At 40.3% G+C, this 16,882-nt stretch overlaps 2 protein-coding genes across 2 annotated transcripts; one reads left to right on the top strand and one right to left on the bottom strand.

The window, feature by feature from the left end:
* Positions 1-9,461, top strand: LOC120795533 (gamma-aminobutyric acid receptor subunit rho-1-like). Its single transcript, XM_040137523.1, has 9 exons — positions 1-74; positions 214-320; positions 1,310-1,377; positions 2,213-2,436; positions 3,310-3,392; positions 4,140-4,280; positions 4,773-4,925; positions 6,137-6,333; positions 7,614-9,461. Exons 1-9 carry the CDS (start codon positions 43-45, stop codon positions 7,914-7,916), a joined length of 1,308 nt encoding a protein of 435 aa, XP_039993457.1. The 5' UTR covers positions 1-42; the 3' UTR covers positions 7,917-9,461.
* A 124-nt stretch (positions 9,462-9,585) lies between these two features.
* On the bottom strand, positions 9,586-14,974 carry LOC120795534 (peptidase M20 domain-containing protein 2-like). The gene is made up of 7 exons (XM_040137524.1): positions 14,423-14,974; positions 13,462-13,610; positions 13,205-13,347; positions 12,037-12,191; positions 11,500-11,626; positions 11,218-11,325; positions 9,586-11,039 (listed from the first exon to the last, which is right to left on the bottom strand). The coding sequence occupies exons 1-7, from the start codon at positions 14,822-14,824 to the stop codon at positions 10,900-10,902; spliced, it is 1,224 nt and encodes a 407-aa protein (XP_039993458.1). The 5' UTR covers positions 14,825-14,974; the 3' UTR covers positions 9,586-10,899.
* Between the last annotated feature and the right edge of the window lie 1,908 nt (positions 14,975-16,882).

Raw genomic sequence — 16,882 nt, 5'->3', positions numbered from 1 at the left:
TTTATTTATTACTTAATTAAAAGGTCAAGAAGAGAGACCAGAATGGATGGGGGTGGAGGACACAAATCTGGAAGGTACATTTTAAAAATCTGAACCTTGAAACTTTTTCAAAGTAATATAGATTCATTTCCTAATTATAGTTGACATTAAAAACTATGTATTACGTATCCCCGAAGGCTCATTGTGACCACGTCTTTCTATTGTGTTTTATAGCCCGATTTACAAACGAAGTCCGGACATGACAAAATCACCGATGACAAAATCCGAGCAGCTCCTGAGAATAGACGACCACGATTTCACCATGAGACCAGCATTTGGAGGTCAGAAAATCAGATTTCAGTCTTTTAAATGAAAAGGGATTTCTTTCATTAGCAAAACTGCAGCTCAGACATGCCGGACCAATGATTGCATTAGAGGCTGCACGGTCAGTCATCAAGTGCAGCGGGATAAGATCTTGTGCAGTGGTCATTGGTTTGGGTCAAACTGTCCTATAAACATTAAGCTCTTGGAGACCTTAATGACACCATCCGTGCAAGCTGTGCTGGAGTTTCCAATTGCAGCTCGGTTCTTTACATCACAAGAGTGTTATTACACATCTTTTGCATCATTGTATATTAGAGGGTTTTGGTGTCAGCTTTTTGGACTGTAGGATTACACTGACATAAAGACACACAGGCTTTTGTTTTTACTAGAAGATAATAATGGAATATATTTTTTATAATCTTTTCAGCTGTCTTTATCTTTTTAATGTCTTTTGAGGCAAATAACCCCATACACAAGAACTGTATTTAACAAAAAAAAAAAAAGTTTTCGCTTTCATGTAGTGGAGAGAGAGAGACGTGCTGTTTTTATCAGATCATGACTACTTTTAATCACGCGACAATCTGCTGCTGAAAACAACACAAGTGACCCTTTGCAGAATCCGTTTGCTGTGACTTGTTTTGACCTTCAAGTGCGTCTCAGCCGGATGTGGAAACAGAGCTGGATTTCATCCATCGCTGCATCAACTTTGATCCATTATTGTGACCTAATTGTATTTGTGTACTGTTGGAGGATGACGATACAGAGTAGAAAGGCTGAAATAGGTCAAAAGTAGAATCCCAGCCAGACCGACACTGTCATGGAGCAAGCGGTTGCTCTATGTTTGTGTGATTCATTGTTGTTTTTGGAAATGTGATTCCCAAAACAAAAGGCTGAGGCAGTCTCTGTAATGGTCATGTTGACTTTTTTACCCATTGCCATATTCATAACGAAGCAGAGAAGCAAATATCATTTCTGCATCTGCTGACATGAGTCCATTTTATTTCAGGTCCTCCAATACCTGTTGGAGTAGATGTTCAGGTTGAAAGTCTGGATACCATCTCTGAAGTGGATATGGTGATTATCAAACAGCTTTTTGCTATACTTTTTAAAATCATGTATTACATGTTACATGAGACAACAGCGTTTACTCAAGTACTGTACTTAAGTATTGTACTGACGTACTTTACTTGAAAATTTCCATTTTCTGCTACAATGTACTTCTACTCCGCTACATTTATTTGACAGCAATAGTTAGATTTGAAAGATTTTATATTAAAATACATGACACGATTATAAAATCTTTGACATTGTATTGTCAAAGATTAAACCAGTGGTTTTCCTAAGCAGTTCCACTTAAGAGACATTACCCCTCTAATCTTCTCAGATGGTTTCATAAAAGGTTTGAGCCCCAACGAGGTCAGAGTTAGAAAAAACAGAAAAAATATGAAAAAAAAAGAGAATCCAAATCTGTTTCACAAAATTTATGTTTTCTTCTTTCCTACGTCATTAATCATCTCATGACCCTTCAGATTTATTTTGTGATTCTTTGTAGGAGGCCTGACCCCTAGGCTGGGAACTAATGGACTAAACTATCTAACTCTATATAAATCAGTTAAAACTAGCACCAGTTCGAGCAGCTAAAACAGGAAAACGCTGGTTACACACTGATGCATCAGTATTAATCTATAGCGTCATATATAATAATACTATGTCAAATCACAGAGAGCATTTTACTGCACAATCACTACTTATACTATAAGTAGATAATACTTCTGTACTTTTACCAAAGTAGGATTTTGAATGCAGGACTTTTTTTGGTAATTAAGTATTTCTATATTGCTGTACTGGTACTTTTACTGAGTATTTACTCGACCACTGTTCAACACTCCAGTGTTCTTCCTTCCTGTAGGACTTTACTATGACACTGTACCTGCGTCACTACTGGAAGGATGAGCGGCTGGCATTCCCGAGCACAAACAACCAGAGCATGACCTTTGACAGTCGCCTTGTGAAGAAGATTTGGGTTCCTGACATGTTCTTTGTCCACTCCAAGCGGTCTTTCATCCACGACACCACCACCGATAACGTCATGCTGAGGGTTTATCCAGATGGCAACGTCCTCTACAGCCTCAGGTAAACACATGGACTAGGAGACCCAGTGCCTTTTTTATAATCCTGAAAAAAAAAATGCTTATGCAAGCAACTTATATATTAAAAAATAAAGACATTAAAGAAAATAAAGACATTAAAGACGAAGTTGTCGGTCATTTTCCTCTACTGTATAAATAATGGAAAACATAAAAAACATACCTAAAAAATCTTTTTCCAACAGAGACATACAAAAGTCAGCACTTCCACTGTCTGAAAAAATAAAGAAAAAAGGAAAATACACATAGCAGGAAGAGCTAAAAGTCATCACTGATTTGCTCTGATGAATTTCACAGCAGGTGAAATGACCACCAGCATTTTGTGGAACAACATTTGATAATCGCAATAAGTGCAGCATTAAAATGTGACAGTTAATCAGAGGAGAATGCCAAAATATGTGCCACTCTTACATGTGCCAGTTCACTGTTGGGTCTTTTTAACCTTTACTTAATCAGGAAAGTAATTTTATATTCACAAAGACAGCATGGATTAAGAATTAAGGGGGACACAAGAGGGATAGTGGATGAAAATTTGACAACACTGCAGGGAGGAAATACAAGAAGGAAACTGAAAACACACTCATAAGTTCTCAGAGAGAAACAGAATGAAGTAGCACAGTCATAAGTTTAACAGACACATTTAAGTATTTAAAGAAAGCAAATGGCATAACAAATAGTGCAAGCCTGCACACACGCCTCACTATCAAGCACAAACTACGCAGCCTGAGTCTATTCCTTCTGTTTGTTTTGGTAGTCTATTGGCTGTACATACATTTGTGAATTTAACCTTTGTTGCTGCTGTTTCTTTAGAAGTTGAATTACAGTGTATTTCTTTGTGTCTCTGCTGTTTTCCCTGCAGAGTCACTGTCACCGCCATGTGCAACATGGACCTCAGCCGCTTCCCTCTGGACACCCAAACCTGCTCGCTGGAGATTGAGAGCTGTGAGTGGATTTATCAAAATATGGACAAAGAACACACATCTTTTCTTCTTTTTAAGTCTCCATTTGAACATGCTGATTCATCCATCCATCCATCTGTCCAACACTTTGGTCCAGAGCAACATATGTATCTTGATAACCGGTGCCCAGATGGCCATTAAATTTCATATAACATTTATGGTTCACAGGTGATGAATGACAAAATCCCTGAAATACTAATGTCTGGATTTGAAATCTGCTTTCATATTAGTGGTTCTCAGAGTATTGATTCCAACCTTTCTGACCTCTCTTCTGATATCAACATTTCCATTATACACAAAATATATCAACATTTGTTGTGCAATGACATTTATTGAGCACATTCATAAACCCTTTTTCATTTCCATGATACTGCATGAGCTTTCCTATTGTGTCCTCAGATATTTCACGAAATCTGAGCTATATCATACCATGAGCACATTAATGCTTCAATGGCAACAGATAGTTTTAATTGTAATGATCCTTTCCTCTTGCACCAAACCCTCAGCTTCACTACTAGTGAGGCTCTAAGACTTGTAAAATCATAGCGTGCAGTAAATATTCCAGTCTCTAGGGACTGCTAGTGGTGCTTTAGACTGTTAGTCTTGTCATGTTTTATCTTTTTTGGTCACACATTTTTTTTCACATGAACATCCAGCATTGTTAATACTAAATTTGTCCTGATTTGGTTCATTACAGATGCACTTATTTCTACATATTTCCCCCCCCCAGATGCATACACAGATGACGACCTGATGCTGTACTGGAAGAAAGGCAACGAATCCTTGAACACTGACGACAGAATATCTCTGTCCCAGTTCCTCATCCAGAAATTTCACACCACCACCAAGCTGGCTTTCTACAGCAGCACAGGTAATACACAACACCAGCATTTCTAATACATGCAGTAAACTAAACTGATTATGCAAATGGCCCAAATGTATACATCATGCATGTAAAAAATAGATAACAATTGAATTACAACTTCAGTGAATTTCCTTTTACTTTATAAACCTTTTCCAACTAGAGGAATGAGTTTTCCTTCCATGAAATCAATGTCCCTTGAATGTCACACCAAGAAGAACGCACTCATTTTAATCCTTACTGTGAAATGAAATGAATCAAACTACTGCCAACCACTTGTACACTGCTGGGAGGCCACTGTCAAAACCCTGCAGCCATCTCGTAACCACATTTCACTCTGCAGCTCACAAGAGCAACCTGAAGTATAGAAAGGATTTTGTGTCCTATCTTTCTCTGCCAGAATAGCTGGGATCCTCCGCTTCAAGTGTTTGTACTGTGTATCAGCAGCTAGCATGTGACAGTGTGTGAGTAAAGGTGATATTTTCCTCTTCTATTTCCTAGGCTGGTACAATCGTTTGTACATCCACTTCACCCTGCGGCGCCACATCTTCTTCTTCCTGCTGCAAACCTACTTCCCTGCTACTCTGATGGTCATGCTGTCCTGGGTGTCCTTCTGGATCGATCGCAGGGCCGTCCCCGCCAGGGTGCCACTAGGTTGGATAGATTCTACCTCTCAGAGTGTGGACTTTGCAAGGAAACCTAGCAATAATAAAAGATTTAGTGTGAAAAATGTTTTCTAAAAGGGAGGGAAGCAAGGTAACATAGGAGAGCTGTAATATTTGTTGTATATGTCTATGAAATGTGAGAAATACTAGTATATTAGTGATTTCCCATCCCATGTTGCATCTTTTCAACAATTTTATAATACTGAGGAGGTTGGTCAACTCCTGTAGCTTAGGGGTTGAGATACCACCGATGACTCACAACGTCCCCAGTGAAAGTTCAAAATCATACTTACAAAAAATATCAGGAGGTAAATCGACCCAAGATTTAAAAGAACAAGGCAAAGTTTACTGAGCAGGAGAAGAGTCTACAGCTGTGCTAGCAGCTCTGTGAGGCTGGACTAAGGCACAGTGGTGCTTTGAGCTAAATGCTAACATTAGCATGCTAAGTTATACTAATGTTTACCATGTTGCAATCTTAGTTTAGCGTGTTAGCATTGGTTGCACCTTTTGCAGGCATTTAGTCATAAACCAAAGTACTAGACACACTGATTTTTTTCCCAATGAAGGCACAATAGAAAGTGTAGGATAACCAAATTTCATTACAATCCATCTAACAGTTGTTGATACATTTGACTCAAAACCACAAATTGGAACCTCATGGTGGTGCTAGGGGAAAAGTCAGAGCATCACCAGAGTAATTAGTTTCCATCCTCTGGGGACCACGAATGTTTGTACAAACTTTTATGGCAATCCATCCAGTAGTTGTTTGGATTTCTCACTCTGGACCAACAGACAGACAAAATAACAGTGACATCCCTAAAGCCATGCTGGTAGCGTGGCTAAAAATCTAAAAAATAGATTCTGAAGCAGACAGAGTATATTTTTTATCCTTTCCTGTCAATTAAACATTAATCTTTTGACTCCTCAGATTTTTCCAGTGACCCCCCCAACCTCCTGTGGAGGTGGGAGAGCAATTACACTTCCCCACATTGATCAACAAAATATGAGAATAAATCACAAACGAGTACAGAAAAAATAATATGCATTAAAATTAATTCATGCACAGTGAAATGAAAACGTACTAGGGTCATGTGCACAGCTGTGTCTGTATTATTTAGCATTTGGTTTTATCCACCCTACCTAGTGATACAATAAATAAAATCTCTGCTGTGACTATACTGTTTGTGTTCTCCCCTCCAGGCATCACCACAGTGCTGACCATGTCCACCATCATCACCGGGGTCAACGCCTCCATGCCGCGGGTCTCCTACATCAAGGCAGTGGACATTTACCTCTGGGTCAGTTTTGTCTTTGTCTTCCTGTCGGTGATAGAGTACGCGGCAGTCAACTACCTCTCCACCGTACAGGAGAGGAAAGAGAGGAAGCTGAGGGAGAGAGTAAGTGTGATTTTTGTCTTTGTGGTTAATCGTTGCCTGCAGTTTAAAACACAGTTAACTTCTGATATGTTGAACTCTTAATGATTCACCATGACAAATTTGAGAGGTTGCTTTCTACATGGCCACTTTACACAAAAATGAGTGTAATGATTTAGTACGGTAATTAATGTAGCCAGATGTGATTATTTGCTCTTTTTGAACTTGAAAGAACAAAACACTTCATCTTGAAGTTTTGATATGTAAGCGAATGTCAAGCTTAATTTTTGGCCTGAAATGTTCCAGGGATAAAAGGACAAAAACTACATGATGTTTAGCTTTATTCTGGTGTTTTCAACAGTAAATAGAGCATTATTCTTACCAAGTAATGAGGTCACATATCTTTACATACAAAGACTAAAAGATCTGAATGTGGCCAACATATTCCCATGATATTTTTAGGTTTGCACGTAAGGTAAGGAAGCAAATGTTGTTCTGATGTTTTGTATAAATGATTAATGGAAAACAGTTGTTCATCTTGAATTTCTCCAGCACATAGATGTGAAGCTCTGCAGAATACATCGTTACAGTAACAATAGTTTTAGTTTAAAAGTCAGATACAAATACTTAAATGGATTCATATTTACCTTACTGCTTATATGACTTTAAAACTCTTTATGGGCTGATTTAAATTGGCTAAATGTGGCATGGTCTGCTTCTAGTTGTTGCATCCTGTAATAATTGCAAATAAAAAAGACTCATTAAATTATAATAAGCGAGAAAAGGGACAGCCTAAGTAAGTTGAGACAGACGAATTGATAGTTCTCTCAAAGTCACACAACAACGACAAGGATCACCTTATTTTATATTAAAATATTTTACACTTTAAAATATTTCTAAACTGGTAGAAACATTAATAAATAATTAATGTGCATTCCCAATAAACAGATAAATATTTTCTAAATTGGCTCATTTGAAGCTGCTTGCGGGGCTATGGCAAATTATTTCTGGGTCTCCAGCTTGTGTACTATATTGCTATTATTCATTTGCCAAATGCTGCAGCATATGGAGCCAAATTACCCACATAACCCGAGGAGCATTTCCTGCACAAACATCCCTTTATAAATGTTTAATTCCAAAGTTATTTAAAGACCCCGAGTATGCAGAAAAATTATAAACATTTGACAAACTAATGCATTTGTATGCTCGGTTTAGTTTGTTTTATGACTTTACAGAAAGTAGTGTTTATCTTAAGCAAATTGAGAGGTGTCAAATAGCTTTGTGTTGTCTTTTTACCTCTCTAGCTGCCGTGTACTTGTGGCATCGGCAATCCAGACGAGATGATGATTGACCCCCAGATCACTGGCTATGGGTCTATGGATGTCAATACCACAGGGAATTATGGGATGCCAGAGAATGGCGGCCGCCAGGAGCGAATCTTGGCCCAGGTGGCACTGAACGACCCGCAAATCGCAAGCCAGGTGAAGCCGCCCAGAGGCTACGTGAACATTTGGATAGACACCCATGCCATAGACAAGTACTCGAGGGTTGTCTTTCCTGGTGCGTACATCCTCTTTAACATCATCTACTGGTCCATCTACTCGTAACACGGGATGCCGAAGCGCACATCACCCATGATGAGAGATTCATCCATGATGGGAGTTCGGCTCATTTGTACAAGAGCAGGAAAGGTGACGTTGCATTTGATGCTTTTCAGACAAAGTAACTGCTCATAAGATGTAAGGAGACCATTGACAGACTGGTGACCATTGCCTTCAGGACCCAGCCACTTAAAACGGAGGTACTGACAAACAGGACCATCATCGTTTCTGGTTTTGTCAGTCCATCAAATCCATGTGGTTTCATGTTGTAACTGCAGTGCTGTTGATGGAAAGACGTTTAGGTTTTGTCGTTGCCTGAGGACTTATTGCACACCCAGATGAACACACACATGGACCTGTGTAATTGTGCAGTTTAACTCAGCTACATTTCAGTTCTCGATGCAGTGCTTCTGACCACATTTTCAAAACTGAAAATGTGAACTGAAAACGGATATTTCACATTGCCAGCGTACAGACAGAATCCTTCCCCTTCGCATACGAACTAGACTTGACAATCAATTGCAAACTAGTAATCTCTAAAGGAATATTATGACTTTTTGTGAAATGTGCTTATTTGCTTTCTGAGTTAGATTAAAAGATTAATACCTATCTCATATCTGTCTGGTAAAAGGCTACAGCAAACGACCAGTTAGCTTAGCTTAGCACAAAGACAGAAACAAGGGAAAACCGCTTGCCTGGCTCTGTCTGAAGGCAGCCTACCAGCACCTCTAAAGCTCAAAAATTAACGAGTTGCATCTCTTTATGTATAAAAGAGATTTCATGTTTGGTTATGTGCTGACTATTTTTTAGCCGCCCATAAAACAACATATTGTTGTTTTTGCACTTCAGTTTTTGTATGGATTAACAAAAGAGAAATAACACATTAATGACGTGAGCTGTAGACGTGGTGGTAGGTGGATTTTCTAACTGTTACACAGAAGCAGGCTAGCTGTCTCCCTGTTTCCAGTTTTCTGCTAAGCGAAAGTAACTTCATATTTAGAGTTCAGATATGAGAATGGTATCAGTCCTCCTCATGGTAAGAAAGTGGATAAGTGTAATTTTCCAAAATGTTGAACTATTACTTTAAAAATCTGATAATCAGATTATTTGTATTCTTAAAGTTCAATTCCTTTTTTGCAGCATGTTAGTATGACTGAGTATATGTTCCATTTTCTTGTGATCTTTGTATCAATGCAGTTATTTTGATGTTAAGCTCATTACTGCATTGCATTTATGTAATTTGACAGTTTAGGAAAAAAGCAAAGTAATGCAGTCTATTACAATTACAAATGTAAAAATATATGTTTAGTAAATCCCAAATACTGATAATGATATTCACTTTTATTTTTTAAATGTCCTTATTTTTTCTTTTTTTTTTTTAATACAACTGAAGCTCATCTCCTCTGTTTGGTGTTGTGAGGCTTTGAGGTTCACTGTGACCTGTTAGTTGCTAGCTTTTCGTCGTTTTCAGCTTAAAACAACTTCATACTGTGATAAGCAAAAGATATTAATAACATCTTTTGTTGGTTCATAAGAAAATGTATTAACCAAAAGCAAAGGTATAAATTTAACTCTTGAAAGATGTTAGATGTGAGAAAATGTTTAATAAATGTTTTGTTATTTGAAAATGTGAAAATTATTTGAGCAGAGCTTAAGTGCTGAACAACAAAGCAATAATATTGTACATTTTAAATCTCCTCCATATAATTTATTTCTTTTGTGCAAATGGAAATTGATTGAGATACATGGCTGAAATTTTTTTTTCTTCTGCAGACATTCAATTAAAATCAACTCAAAACAGAAACAGACAAATTTGTGACGACAAATTCAAGTCTTTGTCCCCCACAAAAAAATCCTATTTTCCTTCTCTCTTATTCAGTATATTTAAACAGTGCGCAGGGATAAGCTTTCACAGTTATTATACATTGGATTGCTACCAACTACATATTCTGTAATACCATTATCTGCTCATATGTGACATCAAAGGAGCCAAACTGAGCAATCAGGGGAGAAGGGCCTTAGTAAGAAAGGTGACCAAGAACCCGATGGTCACACTGGCTGAGCTCCAGAGATCCTGTGCGGAGATGGGAGAAACTTCCAGAAGGACAATCAACCCTTGTCGTCATGTCGACAAGACTTAGAATTGAGTCCAAACAGTTCAATCTTGGTGTCATTAGACCGGGGAATCTTGTTTCTTATAGTCTGAGAATCCTTTAGGTGAATTTTTGCAAACTCCAAGCCAGCTTTCCTGTGTCTTTAACTGAGGAGGGGCTTCCGTCTGGCCACTCTGCCATAAAGCCCACTGGACTGCAGCGATCGTTGTCCTTCTGGAGGGTTCTCCCGTCTCCACACAGGTAGGTAGGTTTGCCAGTATTTAGTCTTAAACCAAAATACTGGACAAACGAAGATACCATTAGAGTAAATTTCATGACACTCTATCAACTAGTTGTTGAGAAATTTCACCAAAAGCCTATATGTCAACCTCAGGTTGGCACTAGATGAAAGGAAGGGGGATGCCAAAAGTCGTTGGGATTAATCCTCAAAGGATCATGAATGTCCGTACAAAATTCTGGGCCAATCCATCCAGTAAATATCATCTTCATGCATCCAGTAGCTTTTCAATGTAATGTCTGGACCAAAGTGGTGAACCAGCCGAGAGACTGACATTGCCATCTCCAGAGCTCTGCCGTTAGCACGCATAAAAAGTGACCTAAAAATTGCAATTACGATGGTCGACTTCCCATAAGCTTAAGAAAATTACTTATCTAGCCTCTCTAACTCTGTGAAGGTGGCTTTTGAGATACTCAGAAGCTCTGTTGTTATAAATAGTATATTCCTCACTGAGTTGTAACTGAGTTGTTACAGCTTCATCCTACCACCCTAAGACCCCCACTAGCTGTCCTTGAATTCCTTGATGATGGAATGATTATTCTTATTGTTAAAGTTGGTGTATTTATGCAGCTGTCAAAGCTGCATCGTTGCCTTCTAGTCATTTCTCCTGTTTCAGTTTGGCCAGGCTGAAATCCTCTCTCACTTGCCTGAGCAGATCAGGGCAGCACACTACATCCACAGCTGTCATAGCCAGGGTTTTGGCTATCCTCAGGGTGTACAACTGGGCCTTTTCAGCTCCTGGCACAGGAAAGAGCGGAGGAGGAAAATAACGCATCAAGCAAATTGAAACTAAACTGGAAAACCAAGTGACCTGGAAAGAGACGGTGGCTGAAGAAAAAAAAAAAAAAAATCATAGTGCAGTTCAATTTCATTACTAAGAACATTATCGGTTACCAATAGACACGAGCTGCCGTACCTGCCGCTTCGGTGTATTCCTCAGTGTGGTTAAATGCGTCAGTGTGGATGTAGAAGAAAGGATGGATACCAGGGACTACGAATGATACGTTGCCAAAGTCTGTGGAACCTGCCAGATAATTATAAATTCACTGTGATAATGATTCTGTGTTGATTCAGTGAACAACAAAAGAGACAATGGAAAAAAACAAACAAACTTGATCACAGTTCTTTTTTCTGCACAGACCAGGGAAAGAAAGAGATGATGATGTGTGTTTCTTTGAATTCTTTTATTTTTACCTACCGGAGAAGTTGGCTGGCTGCTCTGGAAACTGAATCCCTAAAGCTCTTCCATTGATTTCATACAGGTTTGCCAGTGTGGCGTTAGGCAGAATGTTATAGTAGGCGTGGGATGGATAGGTTATCTCCACCTAAAGGAAACACAAGTTTATCCTAGTTCATCAAATGTAGTGTACAAAGATTTAGGATCACAACGCAGTAAAATATAACCATCATACTGTATATTAAGAACATATGAAGCCAGGCACGCTTTGCAATGATTTAAACGTGCCTGGAGCAAATGCAGACATAGGAGAAAAGCAGCCTGAAGATAACAGTGAATTACGTAACAGCAGCGCAGCACCCGGGGCATAATTAAAGGATTGTGTCAAAAAGGGCAATGTTATAAAACGGCAGACTCAACTCCAACACTGCATTTCTCCACTGTATCGACATATACCGTTTGTTCCTGTGCCTGTACTTCACCGTTAACCGACATAGCAGGGATACAGTGTGTGTCCAGTTCCAGAGGGAAGCAAGTACATTTTCTAGGTAAGCTTACTTGGCAACCGGTTGCCACAGCGGCCGCCCTGAAGCAAGCCTCCGCCTTGGCCTTCAGGTCGCAAAGATCCTTAGACTGCGGCGTGCGCAGATAAAACTGCAACTCAGTGTAGGCGGGGATGATGTTGGGCTTCACCCCTCCATGTTTGATGATGCCTGTAGTGAAAAAAAAATGGAGACAATCAGCAAGATAGAGGATAAGAAGGAATGGATCTTTACCTCTGAACAATTAAACATTACATATGGGTTTACATGCCACATTTGTTTGTTATTTCTCATTTCCATTAGAGATTAAACATCCGTCTACATTTGAAAAGGTAGAGGAGAGTATATTACAGGTACATGGAGAAACAGTCTGACACAGATACCTCGTGGTTGCTGTTCCTGTTGAATGAGTGTGTGTGTAATCCGGTCACCGGTGAGCACTGATTTCTACCAGTGTGAGCTTCAGCGCATAAATGGCCATGATTACAATTCACAGTATTACAGCAATCTTTTTCAGAAATGTTTTCAAAAAGACAGTCATCTCAAACTTCTTCCAGCTCTGATATTTCTGGGGCTTTTTACACATTTATTAGAGAGATGACAGAAAATGAGGGGAGAGAAAGGTGGGGACATTCAACCAATGTCCCCAGCTGGACATGGTCGGCGCCTTATCTAAATTTCCAGTTTCCAGTTGTTTGCCAAAAAATGTCCTTTTTCTTGAGAGGGTTTGTGCGACATATTTTAAGTTTGACGGACAAACATTCTCAGCAGTACTCATGACTACTTCGGGGACTCGTGACGATTAGGGCTGTAACTAAAAGTTTTTTTCATTTACGATTAATCTGAAGATTATTTTCTTCATTAACCCGATTAATAATTTAGTCAATGAAATGTTACAAAATAGTGAAAAAAAAAGGCTTTCACCATTTCTCACAGCCCACGGTGATGTGATCAGTTTCTTGTTTCGCCCGACTAACAGCCCAAACCCTTAAGATACTGAGAGTTTGCCCAGTTGTAATGGAATTGCAGATGTTTAAATTTCTATTTTTCTGAGCACATTAAGGACTTCTCATCCACGGTGGCTTGAAAAGTAAAGGGATTGTCTTTGTCAGCTGCTGCTTCCAAGGTCAAGAATAAACTCTGAATGTCAACTAATGCGGTCACAGCTTCCGTCTGCTCCTCACCGTGAAGCCTCCACTCCGGTTTCAGCTGCTGCCTGAGCACAGAGACATTGTTGTAGGCCAGTACAGCGGCATCCAGGGCGTTCACTCCCTCCCAGGGGTATGCAGAAGCATGAGATGCCTTCCCGTGGTACTTGACGGACACCCTGCGTAACATCAACACACAGGTTTAAGGTCTGTCGGCAATACGTAGAGGCTCGGGGGGTTATTAAGAGGGAGAGAAGAGACAAGACACATATGAGCCGTGAAAAGGAACTTACTCATCGAGTGCGACACAGGGCAGGAATGCAGCATCCTGCTGGGCTGGGTGAGCCATGAAGACGAGGTCGACATCCTCGAAGGCCCCCGCCTTGATCAGGTCGATCTTTCCTCCTATAGCCTCCTCTGCAGGAGTTCCCAGAACAGTTATCTGATATAAAGTGTTTAATTCAGTCATATGATTTCGGATAAAGAGTACCTCATGTGTGTCCGTCATTCTGGCTGCTCAAATAAGTCAGCTGTTTTTGACTCAAAGGTGAATGTTCATTCATGACTCTGGAAACAGTGGTTCTGACGAAAACATTATACCAGTAAACACCTGTGATTTGTGACTCCGCCTACATGCATGGAGAAGTTATGAGACAATGGGCCCCCCATCACTCCTAAACAGGAGCACGACCCAGACTTCTTTTTGTGTCTCTATGTGATTGTTTTGCATCTATTTGTAGTTATTTTGTCACTCTTTGCAGCTGTTTTGTTTCTCACTGTGGTCATTTTCCATCTCCTTGTGGTTGTTTTATATCCATTTGTGATTGTTTTTTGTCTCTTTGTGGTCATTGACCTAGTCGTTGCGGTTGTTTTGAATCTATTTGTGGTCATTTTCCATCTCTTTGTGGTTTTGTGCATCTATTTGTGGTCACTTTGGTCTATCGGTATACATTTTGTGTATCATTTTGAGTCTCTTTGTAACTGTTTTGTGTCACTTTGCAGTTGTTTTGGGTCTCTCTGTGGTCATTTTCCATCTCTTTGTGGTTTGTTTTGCATCTATTTGTTGTTGTTTTTGTGTCTCTTTGTCATTTTTCTGTCTGACCCTGTGGTTGTGTTATGTCTCTGTGTAGTCGTTCTGCGTCCCTGACTGCTTGACCGGGGTCTTGACTGAATATCCAATTTTGACTTGAGTTTCTCAAAGTTCGATTTCTGGCTGTTTATTCTGGAAATACACCTACAGGTCCCTATAGTTACCTTCACGGGGACAGGTAGCTCAGTCTGGTTTTCTAGAGCAGCTTTCAGCCCCACAGCGGCCGCGGCCCCCACCTCTGCTATCAGGTTGTGCCCGCAGGCGTGCCCGATACCCGGAAGCGCGTCATACTCGCACAGGAACCCCACGTTCAGCACCGGGTCACGCTCCCCGCCGCCGACCGGACCCCAGCTGGCGCGGAATGCGGTCGGCAGCTCGTAGTGACTTCGGACCGTCCAGGTCTGCTCCTCCTGAGAGAAGAAGCGGACCAGCCTGTCGTGCGCGTACGTCTCGCTGGCGGCGAGTTCGGGACGGCTCCAAATGTCCCGACTCAAACTGTACAGTTCGTCTTTGCGTCGGTCTATGCACAGCTGGAGGGTGTCTTTCATCTGCTGTCGCTTCTCCATGGGGCCGGACGGTCTGTTTAAAACCGAGAGACACCGTCTGTACGCTGGGCTGGAGTCCGAACAGCACAGGAATCGGTAGCCCGGTTCACCCTGCCTGTCCGAAGTCCAGCTACTGTCACCGCCAGGTCACTTTTCCTGGTCACAGACAACAGCGAGTGGAGGCGGAGCTTCCGGGTTCTCGCCGGAAGTGGTTTAAATTTGCATTTGAAAGTTTACCTACATCGCACATCATATAAGCCACGGTCCAATTCACAGGAGTTGCGTAGTTTGCTACTTTACCGTAGCTGAGTTGGGTTTGAGCATTACCCAAACAAGTGGTTATTATGTTGCTGATTTTGTAAAACATCCCATTTCTCTGCTGGATATATTCATCTTCCCTACTGTGAGGCTGCTGTTTTGCCACTGCACAGGAAAAATAAGGGGACAAAGAGTCATATAAAATTTGTGGAGTTTAAGGTTAAGGTATTGATAAATGTGCTGCTTAAACATGTTAAAATGAAAAGAAGCATTTTTTTAAAAAAAAGTTTTGCCTTAGCCTACATTTTGAAAAGGAATAATGCAACTACACAACTTGTAACTAAGCTAATGTTGCATGATTCTTTTTTGTTTGTTTGTTTGTTTCATTTTTATTTGAGTAGATGAAAGGTAATGAAAAGGGCTCCTGTTTCTACTATCAAACTAAGAAGGGCCCAATAGTTTGAGATAGACAGTACGAGACTGTTGCTGCAATACTTTATTTCTCTACATTATGTGATTTTATTTATTGTATTTTTTGTAAAACAGAAACAAACATCACTGTTCTCTTCCAGTTTACAATCCACTACAGTGGAAATGTTACAGAAGAAAGGGGTCGCCATCTGCTGGCCAGGATTACACCCCGTCCATACGCTTACCTACTGTATGTTAAACTGACAACCTAACTACATGGCTTCCCTCAAACTGGATCAAAAAATTAAATGCTATTTGATTTGACAAGGGAACCTTTGGATATTGAACCGTGGGAGAATGAACACACACACAAAATTAATGACCAGAAAATATTATACACACAAACTAACTTCCATTGAATAACATAACAAAAGTCTAGAAGTAGAATCTTGATATGAATCAAATCACAATTTTTGCATGTGAGTGTATAAATGGAAACCACACTGCTTCATTCTTATTCCCTTTATCAAGATAAATCACAGGTCTCCCATCAGGCCTATATGATGTGCTGCAATGAATGAAGGTAAGTGGATGCTGGGACGAAAATTCTTTTCTCATCTCTCTGTTACCACACTAGAGGGACCCAGAGTGATACACTTCGGTAAACTGCTCCTTTCGCACATGGTTCGGAATTCATTTCTTTTGCAGTGAAAATAATTCAGTATTCTGCAGCTTTTCATCTTTTACCTTGAACAGCGTATAAGAACCAATAGAAAAAGTATTTTAGAGAAAAACCTTGACAATTATCTAGAGGGTATTTCATTTTTTTTCAAACTGTGTTTATTGCCTGTAGCTACTCATATGACTGTGCACATGCAGCAAGCAAACAATGCTTTCCCTTGCCGTGGATGAACTGGGGTCTGCCCCAGAAAAACAAGGTCAATTAGTGCCGAATGAATAAAGACAAAGCTCCGCAGCTGTCCCACACCCAGCGAGCGTGTGTGCGTGAGGAGGAGAAAGAGAGAGAGCGAGAGCAGGTGTACATGTACGTGTTTTCTGTCTGTATTTGAGTTGGAGGTTAATTGGGGGCGGTTGTCAGTCACAGGAAGAGACATGTTGAACAGCGCTCAGCAAGCTGACACCCAGACTGCCTCCTGACATGGCCTGTCTGTCAGCTTACTTTACGCCCCACTGTGTATCAATTAAGTGACATCGAAGGGAGGCCACCATGTGTCGGCCCACTGTCATATTCAGAGATGTGCCCTGTGAGCATGTGCATAATTTCACATGATTACGCATCTTTCTGGCCTCGCACCTTGGCCTGTGCTTCCAACAGTCGACTTCAAGACTGTTATCATTTATTCCAAGATGATCATTTCAAGTAATACATTATACAGATGGAGTCTGAAG

The sequence above is a fragment of the Xiphias gladius genome, chromosome 10 (assembly GCF_016859285.1).
Source record: "Xiphias gladius isolate SHS-SW01 ecotype Sanya breed wild chromosome 10, ASM1685928v1, whole genome shotgun sequence".
NCBI lineage: Eukaryota > Metazoa > Chordata > Actinopteri > Istiophoriformes > Xiphiidae > Xiphias > Xiphias gladius.
The sequence above is the reverse complement of the archived record's forward strand: the minus strand, read 5'-3'. Positions and strand labels throughout refer to the sequence as shown.

Excerpts from the sequence above, each read along its gene's own strand:
- LOC120795533 (XM_040137523.1), top strand. The coding sequence starts at position 43 with ATGGATGGGGGTGGAGGACACAAATCTGGAAG. Across the intron at positions 321-1,309 it reads CATGAGACCAGCATTTGGAG|GTCCTCCAATACCTGTTGGA; the intron begins GTCAGAAAATCA and ends ATTTTATTTCAG. Across the intron at positions 4,281-4,772 it reads GGCTTTCTACAGCAGCACAG|GCTGGTACAATCGTTTGTAC; the intron begins GTAATACACAAC and ends TCTATTTCCTAG.
- LOC120795534 (XM_040137524.1), bottom strand. The coding sequence starts at position 14,824 with ATGGAGAAGCGACAGCAGATGAAAGACACCCTCCAGCTGTGCATAGAC. Across the intron at positions 13,611-14,422 it reads AGCTACCTGTCCCCGTGAAG|ATAACTGTTCTGGGAACTCC; the intron begins GTAACTATAGGG and ends ACTTTATATCAG. Across the intron at positions 11,326-11,499 it reads GCAGCCAGCCAACTTCTCCG|GTTCCACAGACTTTGGCAAC; the intron begins GTAGGTAAAAAT and ends ATTATCTGGCAG.